We start from the raw sequence: 22221 nt of genomic DNA, 5'->3' as shown, positions 1-22221 counted from the left end.
CAGTAAATTGGTTACCTTAAATGATGCAAGTTCCTGGGTCTACAGTACCCTAACCTCCTTCTGAAGGTTCTGATACCAGATGGACAAAAATGGGAGCTAAGCCTCCTCTTTTTTTCTAGATCTAAGCAATGGTGGCTGACCAATGGAAAGACCATTTCAGTTAAAACACAGATTCCCCCAGAAAAGGCCTTAGGACACAGACTCCAAGAAGTCTCTTATTTAAACTAGAGCTAATGAAGACAGAGGGATGAAAAATATCTATGATTATACTTTAGAAGCCCTTGGTAGATTTTAATCAAGAGCCCTTTGCCTGTGTGATGTGGGATTCCCCTCTGTATGCTGTGAATATGTTTTATTACCACTGGTTAATAAAGAAGTTGTTTCAGCCAATGGCTTAGCAGAGCAAAGCTGGTGGGAAATCTGAATAGAGATATATATAGAGAGTAGGCAGAGTCAAGGAGATGCCATGTAGCTGCCTAAGGAGATGGTCACCAAAACCTTATTGGTAGGCCACAGTCTTGTGGCAATACATAGACTAATAGAAATAAGTTAATTTAAGATGTAAGAGTTAGTTAATAAGAAGCCTAAGCTAATAGGTTGAATAATGTTGTACTTAATATAGTTTCTGTGTGATTATTCAGGTCTAAGCAGTTAGAAATGAACAAGAAGTCTACTACACCTGTGTGTGTATGTATGTATATGTATGTATATATATATGGTGTGTGTAAGATATATGTGTGTTTTATTCTACATAGTTTCAAGTGTTTTTATGCCTGAAATAATCTCTGACATGCTTTCTATAGCACCAGAGGCCTCTGTACTAGAGCTGAATTCTCCCTTCCAAGCCCTAGGCTAGGAGAAACAGCCATGTTTTGGGGTGTCATGCTCCCCAGGGACAGTAGGTCTTCCTGTGAGGTCTTGTTCATGGGGTGTGGATGAATGAAGAAAATAAATACCAGAATGAATATGAGTGAAATAGAAAATAGTGTACTTAGGAGGGTACTCTTGGAAAACAGGAGATTGGCAGGGATAACGAGAAAAAAGGAGTCAGGTATGCCAGCACTCGGGCTGCAGAGGCAGGCAGATATAGGAGTTTGAGGCCTGTCTGGTTTACATAGTGAGTTTCAGGCTGGCTGAGGCTATGTAGAGTGACCCTGTCTCAAACAAACAAATGAAGGAAAAGGAAGGTCTACGAACCCTTAAGAGTTTGTGAGGAACATGTTATTGCCTCTCGTTACTGAATAAAGAATTAAAATTGGCAGCTGAAGAAATCAAAACTTCCCACAGTGAGAGGACCTGGGGCAACTTTCTCACAAATGGTACAGATGCCACAAAGAACTGTCAATCAGGAGGTTGACAGCTGTGGACCTGGAGGAAAGGAAGAGTGGGAAGTCCCTTTCCAAGTGAGGATAACAGAGGTCCCACTGACGTCACACAAACTCTATAATCTACACAGACAAGAGAGCAAACACAAGCCAAGATGGAAGCATCTGCTCCGAGCCCTGAGATGCATGTGTGATTGCCAGCTGCTCACTCCTCTGTCCTTACGGGATGATTAGTGACAGACTTAGGAGAAAGAAATGGAGACAATAGAATTAACTCTTGTGTACACAATTAAGAAAGGCCCACGGACAGTGCAGAGCGTATTCACACAGTATCATCTATAAATACGAAGACTGGGATTTCCCCAACCTTTCCTAAAGGAAACACACCATTTCCTACCATTGTTGCAGATAAGGCAAAATTTTCCCAACTGGAAAACAATTTGGAAAAGGAAATAAAGTTACCTTCTTCGGCTCAATGAAACTAATCAGTTGACTGTTTTACTCTAAATACTATGTGTGTGTATATCTCTCATCAGGGAGAGAGCTTTATCAGAAGCATAGATCCTAGATAGGAAGGACTCAGTGCAGCAGGATGGAGGGGGTGGGGTGGGAATAGTGGGCCTAGGTCATCTTGCCTGCTCCTTTCCTTCATTCTCCCGGTGGCAGCCCCTGGGAGGCATGCAGTCACACAGGGCTCCTGTGGCCCTCCATGGCCCTGGTTCTAGGTACAGACCCCGCCGTTCTTGTCCATCTCCCCACGTGTTTCTTCGAACAGGAATGGGCCTTCTCACCTGAATTCCTGATAGGTTTCTGATAAATAATTGTTCATTGATGACAAGTGCTCATTCTCTCCTTCAAACAGCTTGTTGGAGGCTGCGTGTTGGAGAACCTTGGCCACAGATCCCAGGTTTCTCCTCTGGTCAGAATTGATCTGACCTCCGGCTGTCATGTCAATGATGTCGAAGCCATCGGGAGCCACGATGGCTGGGTTCATATATCGGTAGTACAGGAGGTTTCCAACAATCTGGACGAGGACAGGAAAAAGGACATTTTCAAGAGACAAACGAGCTCCGGTTGCTTTTAATCTTCAAGTATACATTTGTTTCTTATTTTACATTTACATTTCCCGAGAGGAGTCATTTTCAGACGTGAATCTTCTTTTTTAGCATTAAAAATTTAAGAATCACTTTATTTATTTGTGTGTGTGTATGTGTACACACATATCACAGTGCACGTGTAGAAGTCAGAGGGACAACTTATGGGAATTGATTCTCTTTCTACCATGTGTGTCGTAGGGATCAAACTTAGGTTGACAGGCTTGGTGGCAAATTTCTTCACCCACTGAACCATCTCACCAGCCCCTGACATGACTCTTTTATGAAGTATTAGATGCAGGAGATGAACATAACCTCACACTAACACTGTATGTCACACAGTTATATTTTGGTGAAAAATAGGCTTATGACCACCAAATGTTCTAATATTGAGAGCTGCAATGATGTGGGAAATTCCTAAATTAGCCTCAACAGACAATGATCTCAACAGTCACTAAGCACAGAAGATCTGTAACGACAGCCACACAAGGGAAAGTATGTCATCCAACCGTCTGTTGGTGAGATCATCACACAACTGTCTGTGGGGAAGAATGTCCCACAACCGTCTGTGGGTGAGAATGTCCCACAACCATCTGTTGGTGAAAATGTCACACAATCATCTGTTGGTGAAAACACCATACAACCGTCTTTGGTGAAAATGTCACACAACCATCTGTTGGTGAGAACACCATACAACCGTCTGTTGGTGAAAATATCACACAACCATCTGTTGGTGAGAATGCCACACAACCGTCTGTTGGTGAGAACATCACACAACCATCTGTGGGGAAGAATGTCCCACAACCGTCTATGGGCGAGAATGTTCCACAACCATCTGTTGGTGAGAACATTACACAACCATCTGTGGGGAAGGACATTACACGACCATCTGTTGGTGAGAACGTCCCACAACCGCCTGTTGGTGAGAACGTCTCACAACCATCTGTTGGTGAGAACCTCACACAATCGTCTGTTGTTGAGAATACTACACAACCGTCTGTTGGTGAGAACACCACACAACCATCTAATGGTGAGAACGTCAGTCACACAACCGTCTGTGGGGAAGAGAGTCACATAACCGTCTATCGGTGAGAACATCCCACAACCATCTGTTGATGAGAATGCCACACAACCGTCTGTTGGCGATTCCAGCTCAGAACCCCCAGAGAAGCTGCAGTGAGGTCACCCTTGAGAATCTACCTTTAAGAGCTCTTCTTCCGTGGCATCGGGGAATTTCTCACGGATCGAGTTCTTCAGTACTTTGGCTATATACCTCAATCCATAACTACACGGGGAACAGATGACAAAAGAAAATAATGGAAAAAGGCTAAGTGAGCTAGAAGCATAGCAATTGTTCCAATCAACCAAAGCTCTACAGTTCTCCTAAAAATTCAACATAAAGTGAGATGCAATGGAATCACAGGGCTTCCGCTGACGCTAGCTCCTGAGCGCTACTGGTGGCCATGACTGAGGTAGTGCCTCTTCATTAGAGGGTGGGGATGAATTAAAGTCATCTGATTAGGCCACCTTGGTTTTTTTTTTTTTTTGTTATTTTTGGTAGGGTCTTGCTATATATAGTCCAGTCTGGTCTCATATTTACAATCATCATTCCTGGCTCAAGATCATCACTTTAGATTGCAAACCACCAGGGAGAATGCCTATCTTTACTCCACGGGCTTAGGTAATATTTCATGAACTTCCACAAAGACTGCTAAAGTCACTACAGATCAACTTACGGCAGCAGATCAAGGGAAGAAGTGATAGAACTCAGGACTTTGTCGGTGACCTTCCTCAGGTTTTCGATAGACGCCTCCAGTTTATTCTTCACCTCCGGGTATGTCAGGGCTTGCTCTGTGGTTACGTCGTAAGGCAACTTGCTGAAGATATGACAAGGGTTCAAATGAACAGTGGCTAAGGTTCATGAATGAACACCAGTGTCCCGCCAGCTGACTCCGCAGTCAAGCTCTGCAGATGAGCTGCAGGTTACCCTGACTCCGCCTAAGGAAAACACCCTAATGCAGCTCCCACTACTACTGGATCGGAGGGACTATAAGCCTCCCTCTTAACTCTAATGGAAAAAGAAAGCATGGACCTGGTTTTGTAGACTCAGCTAACCCACCTTTTCTCTCTTGCTTCTGTCCGTTCTCCCTCCCTCCCTCCCTCCCTCCCTCCCTCCCTCCCTCCCTCCCTCCCTCCCTCCCTCCTTCTGTTGCTGACTGAATCCACAGCCTTGTGCATGCCAGGCAAATGTCTTTCTAGTGAGCTACAACCTCCACCCCTATTTCCTTTTTACAGTTTCTGAGATGGCCTTAACCCAGTCGAGGCTGGCCTTAAACTTGCTATGGAAGTGAGTATCTCAGTTCCTTTTCTGTTGCTATAACAAAACACCATGACCAAGACAAATTAAAAAAGAAAATGTTTAATTTGGGCCTCGTGGTTCCAGAGGGTTAGTGTCTGCAATCACCACAGCAGGCAGGCAGACATGGCGCTGAGAGCTTTCATCCAGATTCACAAACAAAGTAGAAATAGCTAACTGGGAATGGCATGGGCTTTTAAAACTTCAAAGCCTGACCCCCAGTGATACACCTCTTCCAACAAGGTCACACCTCCCAATCATTCCCAAACAGTTCTACCAAATGGGGGCCAAGTATTCAAGTTATGAGCCCATTGGGACCTTTCTCTTTTAAACCACCACAGCGAGGTTAGCTTTGAACCCCTGATCTTCATGCCTCTACCTCCCAAGTGTTGGAATTATAGGTGTGTTCCACCATGCCTGGCTTTTTTCATTTTTTATGCAATAAAAATCTAATGTGTTCATTATAGTAAAATAAATAAATAAAAAGCAAACAAAAATGGCACATAGGTAAATAACCTATTTTCTTATCTTAGTGAATAAACAAACCCTTCTGTGTATGATGTATAGGCCTTACACACTCATGGGTACAAGGAAATTTGTGTACATCCACCTCCAATAGAAATTCCATGTGTGTGTACATACATGACCAATCTTTAAAAAGGAAAATGGGTTATTGAAGTATAAAAGAAACATACATCATGAATCTATTTCCAGTGTCAACAAATACAGCTCTACACTTCCACTCCAAATAGGCACCTCCTCCAGTATGTGGTATAAAAGCATTTACTAAGTAAACCGCCACAGTAAATTCTTTAAATTTCTTGACTTTTCATTATAAGAGACAGTGCTATGACAAGCACCTACTTAATACTCTGAGCATCTTACTTCATGTGGCATCCTTTTGCAAGAAAACAAAAGCTTGGATTGATTAGATCACAAATTACCCCCAGAAGAAGTCAAGCTCACTGGGAACATTGCTATTTACTGTTATTCACAAGGAAACACACAAAATACTTTTGGTCTAGATTTAGAAACATGAAGAGTAAACAAGGAAAGGAATTATTTATGACAGGAGTTGAGGTGGGTATCAGTTGCTTCTGAAATGGGAAAATACCACTGGTATTAAGATGACCACTGGTATTAAGTGTCTGGGTGCTGGGAACTTGCTCAGTCAGTAAAGACCTTATTGTACCAGCATGGGGGACATGAGCTCAGTGCCAGAACCTACAGGAATGACGGAGAACACTTATAATTCCAGTTCTGGAGAGATGGAGACAGGAAGACTGTGGAACTCACTGGCTGGCCAGCCTAGTTGAATTGTAAATTCCAGTGAGATCCTCTGTCTCAAAAAAGGAGAAGAGATAGACACATGCATACACACTCACACACACACAAACACACCACCACCACCACCACCACCACCACCACCAAAACCAACCAAAGAAACAAAACTTTAAGAATTAATGATCACAAAGCAAGCCAAAGCCAGCAACACCCTGACTCGTTACCTGGCCTCTCCAGTCTGTGTCTCCAGTTGGTTCACCCAAGCCTTGTAGACCTCCACAGGGTTGGTGTTGATGACCAAGGTCTTATCTTCGATGATCTCTTTCACCACCGGAGCCAGGAGCTGGCGTAGAGTATTCTGTCCCCGGGCCCCTCTGTTGAAGCTGACCACCATCTTGATGACTGTAGGGTTGCCCGTCACGATGTCCTGAACTTGGTCCACCTTTGACCTAAGCAAAGCCCAAGCCAAGACAAAATGAAGCTGTAGCTTCAGGGTCATCCTACAGGGAGGTGTGAGCTGCAATCAGACCACAGCTAAGATGACCTGGGACAGCAAAGATGACCAGGGACAGCAAAGATGACCTGGGACAGCTAAGATGACCTAGAACAGCAAAGATGACCCGGGACAGCAAAGACGACCTGGGACAACAAAGATGACCCGGGACAGAGAAGATGACCAGGGACAGTTAAAATGACCTGGGACAGCAAAGATGACCTGGGGGCAGCTAAGATGACCATGGACAACTAAGATGACCTGGGGGCAGCTAAGATGACCATGGACAACTAAGATGACATGGGACAGATAAGATGGCCAGGGACAGCTAAGATGGCCAGGGACAGCTAAGATGACCCAGGGGCAGCTAAGATGACTAGGGGATACCTAAATGACCCATGGGTAGCTAAGATGACTAGGGGATACCTAAATGACCCAGGGGCAGCTAAGATAACTAGGGGATACCTCAATGACCCAGGGGCAGCTAAGATGACTAGGGGATACCTAAATGACCCAGGGGCAGCTAAGATGACTGGGTGGCACTGCCCCTCTGTTTACCACATTTGGAAGACACCTTTCTTTGTTCAATGAACTGTCTTGACATCTTCAGATCCCTCTCAAATTCACTGCCATGAGGCTTCTAGCTGCATCCCATGGCTGGGCTACCTGGCTCTGAAGATCTCTTCTTGATTACTCTCCCTTTCTACTTTCTATTCCAGTCCTTATTAGACCTAGGCACTCCTTTTTATTTTTTTCGGCAGTTATTTCTTTAGATGTTAAATCCTCTCTGTGTTCTTCACCAGTTGCACGGCCTAGCAGGGGGATGGGGTAGCAGTGGTCCAGCCAGCTACAGTTGCTAAAGCTGCGCCGTACCATGCTGCCCCCCCTTTACTTATGCACAGAACTCGAGGCTCCTTTCCTTGGGAACTGTCCTTGCATCTGAGTTTCTAACCCACACCTCGCTACTAGGGGCCACGCTGGAATTTATTATTTCCCTTTATATATTTTCATCAACATGTTCTCTATTGTTCAAACTCGGTGTGGTAAACCCACAAAACACCTTTTCCCTCTGACTCTCCCCAGTTCTCTGACTTGTATAGCTTTGTTTCATTCAGTTTATAAACTGTGTTCAGATTAAACAAAACAAAACACCACCACCAAAAACAAACCAACAACAATGTGTTCAAAAACCTTCTACTGCTCCCCAGAAGGTAAAGAGAGGGGCTAGAAACACAGCTTAGCAGTTAAAAGTGCTTTGTAGCCCTCCTGAGGATTCTAGTGTGGTTCCCAGGACCCATGTCTGGTGTCTCACAACTGCATGTAACTCCAGTTCAGGAAATCTAATACGCCCTGCTGGCCTCTGTGAGCAGACACACACATAACACACATAACATGTGCACACACACACGTACACGTACACACACACACACCCTGTTGACCTCTGTGAGCAGACACACACAACACACATGCACATACACACACACCTTCTCTCGGTATTTCTTATAACATGGCCCCAGGCTATCTTTTCAGCTTCACCTCCTGGTACTCCCCAAGTCACTCCTTGATCAGATAAATCTACCTTCTCTTTTGGACCTGTGCCCATGCTCTTTCTACACTTTTCTAGCTCTTGTAGTGATGCCTCAAAATTTGAGCCAGGCAGCTGCTCGTTCATAAAAATTGAATTCACTTGACCTAAGTGGAACTTTCCTCTACATCCCTCTGATCTGGCATGTGTCATGAAAATTATTTCATTGCTACTTCATAACTAGTTTTCCTACTGTTATGACAGCCAACAAGGGAAATCCCTCATTCACTGTCTTGAAGATCTCTGAGTATATAGGTGTCCAGCTTACATGCATCAGAGGCCCCTGGGAGCTGGCAGAGCTTATGGTCCCCGGAGGTTGCAAAAACAAAGTCCACTCTTGCTTGTGACACTTCTCGTGCATTTTGGGGAACTAATTTATTTAGCTACCCATATAATTTTTATATTAGCTGAGTCAAAAACCACATCAGCAAAATCTGCTAAAATTCTAATGGGAAAGGAAAACTTTAGCAGTGATCATAACCTTCACCCCCTCACTGAGGGTGCTGTCACTCAGAAAGTTTCCAAGAAGCTTCTGATGTTCAGCTGTTGCAGACATAGACAATAAAAACTGACTCAGCTGGATCTCCAGGAGGAAAAATCTACAGCTAATAGCTCCGACAAACCAGAAGTTCAACCAGCAATCAAAATTCCGTTTTAGTCCCACAAAACTCAATCTACTTCAACCTGAATTCCAGTGCAAATTCCACTTAAAGCGATCTCCTAGCCAGGCTGAGCAAACCCACCACTAATAAGTGTCTGGGTGCTTTCCCGTGAATTTTATACATACTTGATTTCTTCCTCCAGAGCGGTTTTGAAAAGCTTGAGCAGCAGGTACTCTTCCCTCTGGTTAGAGGCATAATTGTACAGTGTGAAAATAACAGTGTCCATGAATTTAGTTGACTTGTTCTGTGGCATCTGGAAGATCAGCTTAGCCAGGTATAAAGGGTTGGTCTACAAGGCAAGAGGACAGAAGTCAGCCCCATGAGCTAGAGGTTTCTTACATATACCAAAGCAGAACCTGGTATTGGACTCCCCTCTCTTCTATGACTTAATGCACAATGAGACACTGACATGTTCCCAGCACACAGCCTTTAAAGAGATCAGCTAATACTCCAGGTGGAGGAAGCTCTACCTGCGAGTTAGATGTAAATGTTCCTTGTTGCATGTTTGCTTACTATAGTTGTCTGTTATTCAATTTGTACTTTTAACCATTGAAGTCATGTACTAATGTTTATTATAGAGATGCAGAAGAGGGGGTGCGTCCATAGACTCTGGAATAGAAGAGAAAGGAACAGACTAAGGCTCAGCTACACAGACGAGCCTACTAAGACTTATGAGTAAATAGAAGGAACTATATAGCATCGTCTGAGTATAGAAGGAGAAAGAAGAGGCCCGTTCATGCATGGAGACAGGAAGCCAGCCTGCCATGACAGTCCATCAGGAAGGAGAAGGTGTAAGGCTGGGAGGCTGAGGAGATAAGTGGTCAGGACAGACAACCAGGGAACTCCCAGAAAGAACATGAGTCAAAACAATAACCACAAAAAAGAGATCAAGAGATTGACAGGAGTTGAAAGACAAACAGGGTTCCAGTGAAGACAGACTCACTAACGTAAGAGCCAGCCTTCGGTCTAAGCGCCTTCCTCTGGCAGCTATGCAGACTGGGTGGAAAGTAAGAGGAAATATAGCCTCTATAGGGGGAGGAAATCACACAGAAAATGGACTACTCTTAATTCTCCTCACGCTCATGAGTAAAGAAAATGTTCAATTAATACATTTGACAACTAGTGTTCAGCTAATATGCTCTAGCAGCCTGACCAGAAGGTTTTCATGACAAACCAGATTCTGGTATATATTGCTACTTAGATTTAGTTTTACGGCAGAGTGATGGGTTGAAGTCGTATGCACAAGATGTCCGGGCACTATTTTCTGCATTTTTTGAAATTACTTTATTTTATTTTTGTTTTTTCAAGACAGGGTTCCTCAGTGTAGCCTTGGCCATCCTGAAACTCACTCTAGACCAGGCTGGCCTACACCTCACAGAGATCCACCTGCCTCTGCCTCCTGACTGCTGGGATTAAATGTGTGTGCCACCACCACCCAGCTTTCTTCATTATTTTAAAAAATTTAAGTGTGTATCTTCTTGTCTGTATGTACACTCTATATGTAGGTGTTGTTGGAGGCCCTGGAACTGGAGTTACAGATGCCTCCTTAGTGGGTGCTGGGAACCCAACGGGAGTCATCCGCAAGCTCTCTTAACCACCAAGCCATCTATCCAGAACAGGATGATGCTTTCTTGATAGACTGATTTTGGATTTTCAAGACAGACTTTTTCTGTAGCTTTGGAGCCTGTCCTGAAGCTCGTTCTGTAGACCAGGCTGGCCTCGAACTCAGAGATCCTCCTGCCTCTGCCTCCTGAGTGCTGGGATTAAAGACGTGTGCCACCACCGCCAGCCAACAGAGTAATCATGCATACTGGAACAATCATTCTATACATGTTCCTAGACCTTTTCACCTCTCCATTAACGAACCTCATGTTAGAACACGGTCAACACCACAATTCTTGGCCAGTGACTGCGTTCTTACCTTTCTTACAACAGAAATTCTATCATATTTTGAAATTGTAAAGAACCTACAGAAACTTGTAATTTCATAGATACAAAAAAAAAATTGGCAAGTGTTTAAGATTAAACACCTAACCACTGGTTGAAGACTACTCTTAATTAGACAGACAAGAAAATTGCTTAAGGCAGTCAGGGAATGGGGGTGAGGGTTGGGGGTGGATGTGGAGGGGTGGGTAGGGGGATGGGCGTGGGTGGGTGCTGCTTCTCTTCAGGAAAGGTTGCCAGGTTGGCAGTGCACTCCACAGGCAAAACTAAGCATTCATATTTTTCCTCCTATGCTGCCACATAGTGGTCATCAGAGGCACTACATGTTCCTAGAGGACCAATGCTACCAGTATTAACATCTTTGCTCTCAGCGGGGTTAAGGCATGTTTACGGCTTGTGCAGCGAGTTCTCTCTTTGCAGCCAATCTCAGGAAGGCCCTCCACCAAAGAGCCAGGCATCTCCAAGCCTGAAGTCAAACAACGAACAACTACTGACCCACCTCTTTGGGGATGGTTTTCCCGCCGTTGTGGAGGCTGCTGCTATGACTTGCACCTGCCCAGGTTCCTTTGTGATTGACTAGTCAGATTGTCAGCAGGTGGATGGAGTATGTCAGTGGAGAAACTGACCGACAGCTGGCCCATCAAAGTCCAGTCATAAACTTATTAGCTAGTACTAGAGTCCTGGATGCAATGTCAAATTATGCCTCATGCAGTTCACAGCAATGCCATGAAATAAGAGAAAATAATCCCACCTCTCTGGCCCTGTCCTCTCAAGGAGGTCTGGCCCTGGCACGGAATTGCTTTTCTATTGGCTAGTTTTGCCATGGTTGGCATGACATCCAGTAATGGCTGTTGTCATCACTATTAGATTTATGTTGCTTCTGCAGGTCACTGAGGAATCGTGCAGATGTGAAGGGGGTAGGTCTGAAGGGTAAAGTGTCTTGCAGTGTGTCCACCACTTACAAACTGGGGCTGAGTTTTTCCATCTGCAATATGGGAAGAATGACAGCCTGATCCTCAGGGTTAGAACAGGAATTCAGTGAGTTAATCTATGTAAAACATCCAATGTGATGGTTGGTACTTAGTAAAGACGTTCTAAGCTACTATAAACCTGTTCTATTAAAAGCTGTTATTATTCTGCTAACATATAGCACATAACTAAGCTGATGGCTGAGGCATGGGGAAAGAGCCACAAAAGGGAAACACTGCTTATTATCCAAAACCCACCATGAAGAGTGATCCACGCTCACCTGCAGAAGGTAAAACAGCTGCTGGTATGTCTCTAGTGTTTTTCTTCTCTCCTTACTCAAGCTTTTAATCCCCTGGTTGTCAGTGTTATTCAGTATTTCCATTTCTCCTCCTTTTTTCTTATTCAGCTTTTTGCTGTGTGAGATTACATCCTGTGAAGAATTTTATGACATTATTTTTACTCCGGTACCCTTTACCACATCCCCCACCTCCACACGTGTGCGCGCGCGCACACACACTGCTACAAGGGTAAATTTCCGGTTTCCCTCATCTGGAAACAAAGGACAAGAGGAGAGCAAACTCAAGGACAGTATCTTGTGGGTAAGCTCAGGCTCTGTCATAGACAACAGACATCATGGCGATTTGAATGAAAATGCTCCCCACAGGCCCACAGGGAGTGGCACTGTTAGGAGGTGTGTTGTTGGAGGAAGTGTGATACTTGGGGTGGGCTTTGAGATTTCAGAATCTCAAGGCAGACACAATGTGGCACACTATTCTTGTTGCTTGCCAGTCCAGATGTAGAACTCTCAGTTACCTCTCCAGCACCATGTCTGCCTGCACGCTGACATGATTCCTGCCATGAAGACAGTGGACTAAACCTCTGAACTGCAGGCCAGTCCCAATGAAATGTTTTCCTTATAAGCGTTGCCATGGTTATGGGGTCTCTTTACAGAAATAGATACCCTAACTAAGACAGGCATTCTCCAAAGCAGTATGCATTTGCTCTCAGGATTTAATGCAGGCTCCAGGAAAATCCAATGAAGACACTCTTTTTAAAACATGATGATGGAACTGCAAGATACCTTCACCCACAGCGGAGGAGTCAGACCCCTACCTCACAGTACAAGGAAGAACTCAGAACAGAGAGATACATACAGGAGTGGGAACTATCAACCCCTAGAAAGGAAAACTAGCTGGTAGTTTTGACTTTAGATTTGATGACAGATTCCTTGATATAACACGGAATACAAGTTACAGAAGGAACAACAAAACTGTCTATAATCAAAGTTAAGTTTCAAGACTTAATGGATAAGATGAAATGCCTACAAAGTAGATAAATAAGCACTTACTACTAAAGACTAGAAAGATTCAGAACTCAACTGTCCCCATATACAAGCGACCTGAATTGGCATTTCCCCTAAGAGATACACACACGGTTAATAAGCATATGAGATATTCAACATTCATTTTTGTTTGGGAAACATAAGCAAGACTAAGTTGTATCACTTTTTTTTCTCTTCCTGATTTCTTTCTTTAATAACAAGAAGTTAATACTGTTTTACGTACTATTTTTTCTCTATTATCCTGTAAATCATTTGCCTGCCCTTAGGTAGTCTTCAGTGACACTTCTTAGTGGCTGTATAATATACATGTCAAGCCAAATTCACGGTTGAAATGGTTGATCTTTGTCAACCTAACCAGATTTGGAACAGCCCTGGAGGCACACCCCTGGGCACATCTGCGAGGGTGTCTGCAGAGGGCTTTAGACAAGGAGGGGGAGCCCCAGCCTCCATATGGTGGTTCCAGCCCATAGGCTGGGGTCTTGAAAGAAATAAAAAAAGGGAGGAAATGGGCCAGCCCCAGCCTGCATCTCTCTACTTCCTGACTGCAGAGGCAGTGAGCACATTCCTGGTGCCATGGCTCAAGCAGCTGCTCCCAGCCACGGCAGACTGTGTGTGCTCAAACTGCGAGCCAGAAGGAACCCTTCCTTAAATTGCTTTTGCTAGATACTTTGCAGAAGCAATAAGAAAAGTGAAAAAGGCATCAATCCCCAGTTACCTGGTGTTTTAAGTTGTTCCTCATTTTTGCAGCACCATAATGTACATGCACCCACACTGTTCTAACCTTATCATCAAATTAAACATGGTAATATCAGTGATAAAAGGCTTTATATTTAATGATTATTGGCTTAACTTTTAATAAATGGTGGATGTACATTTAGTGTTTGAACTTTTTGCAGGGAGGGGTGAGGGCTTTGCCCATGTCCCATGCCCAACTCCTGGGATAAGGCAATCCTCTTGACTTAGCCTCCCCAGTTGCTAGGACTATAGGTTCCTGGCTCAAAAAAAAAAAATAATTTTGGTTCACAAAGCTATCAATTATTAATGAATACTTCTGATAAAATCAAGTCAAACCTCAAACATTCATAGAGATGTGGGTATCTGCTACATGACTGCATCTCTATAAGCTACACAGTGTTTAGCGGATCTGCTGATTTCGCACTAAGCCTTTATTTTGAGATGAAAGGCATTTCCTGTTTACAAGTTTATGGACCAGCACAGCTGCAGTGTGAGGCCATAAAAGGGATTATGAAAGCTCTTTGGGGCATATCACACTTGTGAAGTTCTCGTGAAAATGAAAAGTACAAACAGACAATGTTTGAAAAGAAGATCAAGTGATATTTTCTTTTTTTAGAAATTAGCAAATTGTAGTTTTTTTAAACATTTAGAGAACATAATTCTTATGTTACAAGCTGCTTTATTTACATTTTTTCCTTTTTCTTCAACTCCCTTTTGCTTTATTTTGTTTTGTTTTTCAAGATAGGGGTTCTTTTTCTAACAGTCATGGCTGTCCTGGAACTCGCTTTTAGACCAGGCTGACCTCGAACTCACCAAGATCTGCCTGTCTCTGCCTCCCAAGTGCTGGGATTAAAGGTGTGTGCCACCACCGCCCAGCTCCCTAATGTTTTTATCGGGTCTGGAGTATGAGGGTGGGGCATGCACGCACCCACATCCCAGGTGCCCCTGTGGCTGCCATCCTCAACCATGTCCTAGATCACCGAGAACTGGCTGTCTAGCTCTGACTCACAGGCCTCACCAAGCAGCATCCTTCAACTTCCCCCTTTGGCCTATCAGTTTTCTGAAAATGGCTAGGGCACACAGGAAAAGAATGCGGCCATGGGAGAGAGTGTCTAATTTGTTCCCGAGGAATAAGGACTCCCTTTCTGCTCTTCCAACACGTCCCATAGATTATCTGAAGGCCACTAATGACACAGTGTCACCCTTTGGGTGGCATTTTGGAAACCAGAGGGATATTTTGGGGGCTCCTAAGTGGAAGGCATTTGTGGCTTCTGGTGGGTGGTGGGGGCTAGGCCTTTTGTAGGGTGATGAAATGATCTCGCACGGTAGAAATATGGAATGGCTATCTGCTCATTCACATAGGTGTACTTGTGAGTACTGGAGTCCCAAATCTAAGTGTTCGGCATAGATGCACAATGTATTTTTCCATATACAAAAGTGTCAATAGATACTTGATTTTTCAGGGATTGCAACTGCTGTGGATATTGAGGGCAGACTACTCTCGTCCGGGATGCTGCAAGGAACTGGGAACTTGATACTGATTATACCACCCTTCAATGTATTAGGATCTTCTGCTGCCTTCTTAGTTTGTGGTGATTCTGGGAATCTGAGTCCCCAGTAACTTTATTGTGCTTCCTGTTGTCAGATTCATGCATCTTCCTATTAGAATGTGTGCTTTCAAATGGTGAAATACTTTATTCTGTACGAAGGCCTTGGCCTTATTATCAAGGTATATATGTATATGGGTTTTAGCACCTGTGAGTCTCAGTTCAGAAACTATACTACCCTGAATGAACTCAATCTTGTCAGGATACACAAGGCAGGAAAACTAGTAACTTATAATAAAAATGACAAATGAGGTTTGTAAAGACTTATGCAAAATTCCCAACATGCTCTTCTGGACCAGGCCTCCAGAGCGCATGTACACAGGCATCTTCTCTCCTGGGAGCCGAGGTGGCCGCTGCCCACTGACCTCCAGAGTGATCCTGTTCTTCACCAGCAGTCCAATCTTGATGTCCATCAGGTTCAAGTCTTTCTCCAGCTGCTGGTTGGCCCTGATCTTTGTCACCACTTCTTCGCGTAGCCTTGCTACCTCCAGCTCCTCCTGAAAATCCAAGTCGCTTTGGTCCAACAGGTACACAAACTTTCGGATTACTGTTAATGGTGGATTTTCAGAGCCAACTGTTAGGGGAAGAAGAGGCATATTTTAATTGTGAGTTATCATTAACATCCAGCCCTATAATTAAAATATTACTGCAAAAATAAACCAACTAAAGCATGCCGTCTGTAGTGTGGGTCGTTTTCCATAGTAAGAGCAAGATAAGCGAGCCCACATAAACAAATGCACAAACTGATAATGCCGGGCTCACTGTTTTCTACTTATCTAATAGTCAGCCCTCTCCCTCACTGTCACCAGACTCAGACATGAAACAGACAGGCCTATCTATGGCTTATTGATGAGGAAAGAAAGTCAACCAACAGACCTTAGCTCTAAGACCTGGTGGTTGAGCCAGATAAGAGATTAAAATTCTGGCTGCAGGAAGAAGTGGTTTCTCTCAGCACAAAGCATTCCTGGAAAGGAGCCAGAATTAGGGGAAGGCCAACAAGGGAGCAGGGACTCTAAAGATCAGGTAGGAATCAATGAAAGAATACATGAGGGAATACTCTGCTTGACAGAAGTACAAAGATTGTAGAAATGGAAATTTGACCATTGTCCTGTTAAGCGCAGACCAAGGGGGACTGCCGAGAACCCAGGGTGAACCAGCCACAGAGGGCATTTGTGTAGAAACTCTAAGAGCTTTTGCTCTCATTCCCTGATATTGTGACACCTTTTTCATGTGTCATGAGATTAGCTTTGGTTGGGGATGACCAGTTAGAAGAACCTAAGAAGAGGACTGCCTTGCTGTGTGATCACCTGGTCGGCTGTCCTCCTCAAGGGTCCTGTCAATCTTCCTGACACTTACATCTTGATACTGTGTAGAGTCTGACTAACGTATACTGACTAGGCATGAACTCAGCATGGACCACAGACGACATCTATGTCACTGTCCTATGTTTGAGAATCTGTGCTAGAGAGCTGGCCTTGGATGGTGTCTGTGGTTACGGTCCTTGGGACAGGAGACTGTGTTTGGCTTTGCTGTTATTTGTTTATCTTGAGACCGGGCCTTGAACTCTTTACAGCCTAGGATAGCCTTCAACTCCAGATCTCCACTCCACATGTTGAGATTACAGTGTGCGCCCTCCATGACCAGCTTGTTTTGTAGCTTTTTATATCTATTTTCAAAATTTCCTACATACACATATTTAATCCTTAAAAGGGGAGGAAAGGATCAGGATGGGCAGTGAAATAAACACCTGAAATGTAGCCCTATCTCCTTATATGTCTTCTTTTCCTTCCCTGTAGCTCATATTTAAGATAAAATGGGATTTACGCCAATTCCATTCTCTCTGAAGAAGCAATGACACCCAGTCTGCCTTTCCCTCTTGACAGGCAACCCATTCCCGTCCTATCTGCCCCGTGCTCACTTGTTCAGACCCAAGAGCTGGAGATGACCGAAGTCTGTCAGAGCCTGCATTTGTCCTTGGTTCTTGGAACAGTCTCTGCAGGCCACAGGCTGGAAAGAAGCGTCCCTGCTGGTGAGGAAGGAGTCCAGGCTCTGCCCCCTCTACCTCCTCATGCCCACTTACCTAGGGCTTTGTAGTCATCTCTGGCTTTGTTTGCCCGCAACAGGGATTGTATTTTCACAATTTCATTTTTCTGCAAAAACGTTGAGAGGAGTCAGGATCTCTTGTAGTCCCAGTTGCTTCACTATTTTAGAATTTAGGACTTTTAAGAATTTAAACTATTTAAGAACTGATATTTAGATGTAGCACATTTAACATTTATTCTCCCATATTGTGGATCTTTATCTATTTATTTTGGGAAGGAGTAAAATAAGTTAGCTACAAACAAATACAAGCGAGACTGTAGGATTGTCTAAATAAGGAAACCTAACAAGGGGAAAGACGCCCAGACCATAAACGATCCAGTCGATGCTGATAGTTGTATTCTTTGAAGATTCTGACACCCGCCCCCCACAGGGTTTTGATTTAAACTAATCGGTTAGCAGCTAGATGAACTGTACATCCCATGTTAGAAAACATATGACTAACATAGGCCCTCTACATATATGTGACAGTCATGCAGCTTAATCTACTTGCAGGACTCCTGACAGTGTGAGCAGGGGCTGCCCTATGCTTACTACAAAGGGAGGTGCCATGCCCTACTGTTTGGTTGATGTCCACGGGAGGCCTGCCCTTTTCTGGACAGAAATGGAGGAGGAGCAGATTGGGATTGGGGCAGAGGGGGGGTGGGGAAAAGAATGGGAGGAGAGGGAAAAGAAACTGCAGTCAGGATGTAAAAATAAATAAGTAAACTTAATAAATAAAAAGCAAGGAAATGCATGGCTGGAATGTTCTCTCTCTGGCGTTAGACTCTTTTCCTTTCACCGTTTCTTCTCTAGCCCTGACTCAGTGTGGGGTCTGGGTTAAAAGGTAAGCTTCCATTACTGCCACATTGAGTTCTGAGGTCTGTTTATTCCCAGGCGATCACCAGCATTGCTTAGTCAAATTATTCAATATTAGCAATCAGTTAGTATTGACTTAGCTCATTCTTAGCCCCAAAGGAAAGCTATGCGCATGTGTCTTACATGATCTTCGAAGTACTGCAGCCGTGAAAGGTAACTCTTCCTCGCCGTTGCCATTCGGTACCAGGACTGAATCTGAAATACAGCAGAACAGAGAAACCGTGGTGACCGCCGCACAATCCTCAAGGCAGACCACACTGCCTTCCTAAAACTATTATCTGCTGAACACCAGCAGCCTTGCATGCCTGTGAGTCCAGCCTGGTCTACATACAAGACCCTAAGTCAAAGAACAAAGACAGCCTACCAAGCAACAGATGTCAAAGTCCCCCACCCCGCCTTCATTTCCAGCTTCATTGGTTTTTTTTTTCAAGGTTCTTAAAAATACATTATATGTGACCCTTCCCCTCCCTGCCTTTGTAGGAAAGGGCTGGGTTAGGCTACATAGTTTAGTTTTCATCTCAGCAAGTAAAAGTCAAGAGACCAAGGTACTCTTCTGCACTACAGTCAAACTAAACTAAGTCTACGGTTTCTATCATCATCACTTGTAAATACAACCAATGAACCCTTAGGTTTTGGTTTTTTAACTGAATTTACCCATTGCATGTGCTCACATGCATGCAAACCGCGGGGGATGCGTACAGGTGGGAGGACAGACTGAGGAAGCCTGCTCCCCTCCTCCACCACGTGAGTCCTAGAGATAAACTCAGTAGTCAGGCTTAGCAGCAAGTGTCTTTACTGGCCGAGCCATCTCCCCAGCTCCATCCTTGAGGATGCTATAGGAAAGCTCTCAAGAGGTCCTGGTGGGAACCACTGGTCCCAACAGTTTTCTAAGGGAATGGGTATATATTCCACAGTGGTCACAGGACAATACACCTGAATGACTGAAGGTACGATGGTTCTAGCCGTCATTCTCCGCCCTTACAATTTTAAATATCTTTCCAAATAACCCATTTCGATTTTTTTCTGGCCCTAGAGTTCCAAGTTGTCAACCTGCTCATTTTTGTTTAATCCTTTTGCTAAGAGTGGCCACCATGGTACCTTTTCTGTCAGTGGCTCAGAGCTAGCCACTGGGTCAGCACTGGCTTGGCATTTGCCTAGTAACTGAGGGTTTCTGCTGGTGTTTGAGCATTCTAAGTACTGCCAGCAAATGCAATAAGAGAAACGTGAAACCAGACTGGATAGAGCAGGGAGATGAACCCAGCTTCCAAGAAAAAAAAAAAAAGAAATCAATTTGGATGTTCCAGACAAAGCCGAGCACAATAAACACATTCACATTCAATTCTCCTAGCCACATTCAGCATGTGAGATCATCACGGGTGGTTTATCAGCTCCCTTGACGATGCTCCAAACCCAGGACCGACTTCCAAGGCGTATGCATCTCTTTTTAACAGCTTTGTCTTCTAGATTCAGGGCAAAGAAGAACTGTGACAGCCAAGCCATCAGTATGGCCAGAAATGATACTGACCTTCACAACGGAGTCTACGTTGCCCGTGAACACTTTTTGTCTGCTCAGATATTCCTGTCGCTGCTTACACCCCTTCCAGAAAGCCTGGGGGAAGAGGAGTTGAGAGTGACTGACAGTGACAGTTCCCACAGTTGCTCTGGAAGCTGCAAGCACAGGGCACGTCTCAGGAGTTACTTAGATGAGACAGTAGCAGGAGCCGGCCGTCCCCTCCAGGGCTCCTCTGGACACCATGTCCAATGGTGGACACTTTGCTGGGGCAGAGCGCACCAGCTGATGTGCGAGACAGAACCACAGCTGCAGCAGGCAGAGAAAGGGGAATCCATGGCCAGTTTGGCGCCCAGTTTTCTAACTGAAAGCTGAATTTTACCAGGGCCCTGGGTGACAAAAGGGGGCAGTAAAGAAATTTTTCTTATAGTATTAGCGGGCTTCTATTAACAGTATTGTTTGGTAGAATATAAAATGCTTGAGAAGAGTGAGTAATGTCTGATTACCTTTACTGTACCAAGTGGTCTTTGGTGGGCTGGACGAGGAAGGAGAGCACGTGACTCACTCGTGACCGAATCCCTAAGGATATGCTTATCATCGCCCACTTACCATTTTGTGTTCCCACATAAGGTAAGACCTACCTCTGTGTCTGCCACTATTTCCACCTGGTTTCTCTCCAGCGTGAACTATACTTTTTCACTATGCAGATTTCTAAATCTGTGCAACATATCTACCCATATGAACGCCATTATGCATTAAAATACAAAGATGTCATTATGCACATATCCTTTTCTTCCTTTTGATAAAATCAGATCCAACAATACACCAAGGCTTGCTTTCTCCTCAAAGTTATATGAAAGGCTTCTACTTAACACATACATGATACATCCATGTTAACACAGAATTAGACAAAGCAAAACCTATTGGAATCAAAACTTCAAAGCTGAATGTAGAATTTTGACAAATTAAACATAAGGCATATAGTATTCTTCCTCTGTATAGATCAAAATCTCTACTAACTCAGCTGCCTTGCTTTAGAAAATATAGACTCACTATAACTTAACAATTCTCGCCGGGCGATGGTGGCGCACGCCTTTAATCCCAGCACTCGGGAGGCAGAGGCAGGCGGATCTCTGTGAGTTCGAGACCAGCCTGGTCTACAGAGCTAGTTCAAGGACAGGCTCCAAAGCCACAGAGAAACCCTGTCTCAAAAATCCAAAAAAAAAAAAAAAAAAAAAAAAAACAAAGGGATATTAAATTGCCACTATCCCCCCCCCCAGCAGGGAAGGACAGGGAAAATATGTATCCTATTTCCTTCATAATGGAAGTCAAGACTAAGCAATTTTAAAGTTCCCCCAAATTTTATTTTTTCTATATTATTATTTTTACATTTATATAGTTATTAGAGAGTGTGTGTGCATATATAACTTACAGGAGTCAATTCTCTCCCTCCACTAGATGTGGCCTGGCAGTGAGGAGCTTTACCCACTGAACCATCTTGCAGGCCATTTTCAATATTATTACAATCATTCGAATTGATTTCTAATAGAGTTCATGATCTTTTATTAGTTTAGGAAACAAATTAGCAGTATGTAGCTCAAGCTAGCCCTGAACTCAGGATCCTTTTGCATCCGTTTGCTGGGATGCAGGTATGTGGCACCATGCCTAGACTGAAAAGTATTTTAAAAATGAGATGTGTAGCCGGGTGATGGTGGTGCACGCCTTTAATCCCGGCACTTGGGAGGCAGAGGCAGGAGGATCCCTGAGTTCAAGGCTAGCCTGGTCTACAGATTGAGTTCCAAGACAGCCAGGGTTACACAGAGAAACCCTCTCTCAAAAAACAACAAAACAAAACAAAAAAGAAGAAAAAAAAAGTAGTTATAGCTCAAGGGGACCAATGGACTGGTTATAAGGTTGAAATTTATTCTATATGTCAAAAATAAACAAAAACATATTGAAGATGTTATTCATGTTAGCCAAATATTAATTTATTCAAACATGAATAAACTAAAAAAGAAAGAAAGGAACAAAAAACCAAATTATAGTATTATATTTTGGGGTAGATTAAAAGAATAGAAAGATACTTAACATCTGAACTGGACAATTAAGTCATAATAAAGATGCTTGGTTCTGAAAACCAAACCCAAGCCGAACAGAAGCCCAGGCTGGAAAGCTGTCAGGAGATAGGAGACTGGCTGTTCTTCCAGGACTCAGGTTTGATTTCCTGCACCCACACTGGGGCTCACAACCATTTATAACTCCAGTAGCAGTGGATATGATGCCCTCTTCTGGCCTCCAGGGGCATGAGCAAACTCATGGTACATAATACATTCAAGCAAAAGACCCACACAAATGAA

At 43.9% G+C, this 22221-nt stretch overlaps 1 protein-coding gene across 3 annotated transcripts in view; it reads right to left on the bottom strand.

Moving 5' to 3' along the window:
• The window catches only part of Iqgap2 (IQ motif containing GTPase activating protein 2), a 293513-nt gene that overhangs the window by 30270 nt on the left and 241022 nt on the right, over window positions 1-22221 (bottom strand). For all 3 annotated transcript variants that reach the window (XM_057789481.1, XM_057789483.1, XM_057789482.1), the window contains 10 exons: window positions 19880-19963; window positions 18478-18549; window positions 17477-17546; window positions 15762-15970; window positions 11993-12142; window positions 8925-9088; window positions 6284-6508; window positions 4156-4296; window positions 3620-3704; window positions 2117-2349 (listed from right to left, as the gene is read on the bottom strand). In XM_057789481.1, the coding sequence (XP_057645464.1) occupies window positions 2117-2349; window positions 3620-3704; window positions 4156-4296; window positions 6284-6508; window positions 8925-9088; window positions 11993-12142; window positions 15762-15970; window positions 17477-17546; window positions 18478-18549; window positions 19880-19963 (1433 nt within the window). The remainder of the gene's footprint in view (window positions 1-2116; window positions 2350-3619; window positions 3705-4155; window positions 4297-6283; window positions 6509-8924; window positions 9089-11992; window positions 12143-15761; window positions 15971-17476; window positions 17547-18477; window positions 18550-19879; window positions 19964-22221) is intronic.

This window comes from Chionomys nivalis, chromosome 15 (assembly GCF_950005125.1).
Source record: "Chionomys nivalis chromosome 15, mChiNiv1.1, whole genome shotgun sequence".
In the NCBI taxonomy this organism is placed as follows: Eukaryota; Metazoa; Chordata; class Mammalia; order Rodentia; family Cricetidae; genus Chionomys; species Chionomys nivalis.
Note: the sequence above shows the minus strand (reverse complement) of the source record. Positions and strands in the feature narration are given on the sequence as shown.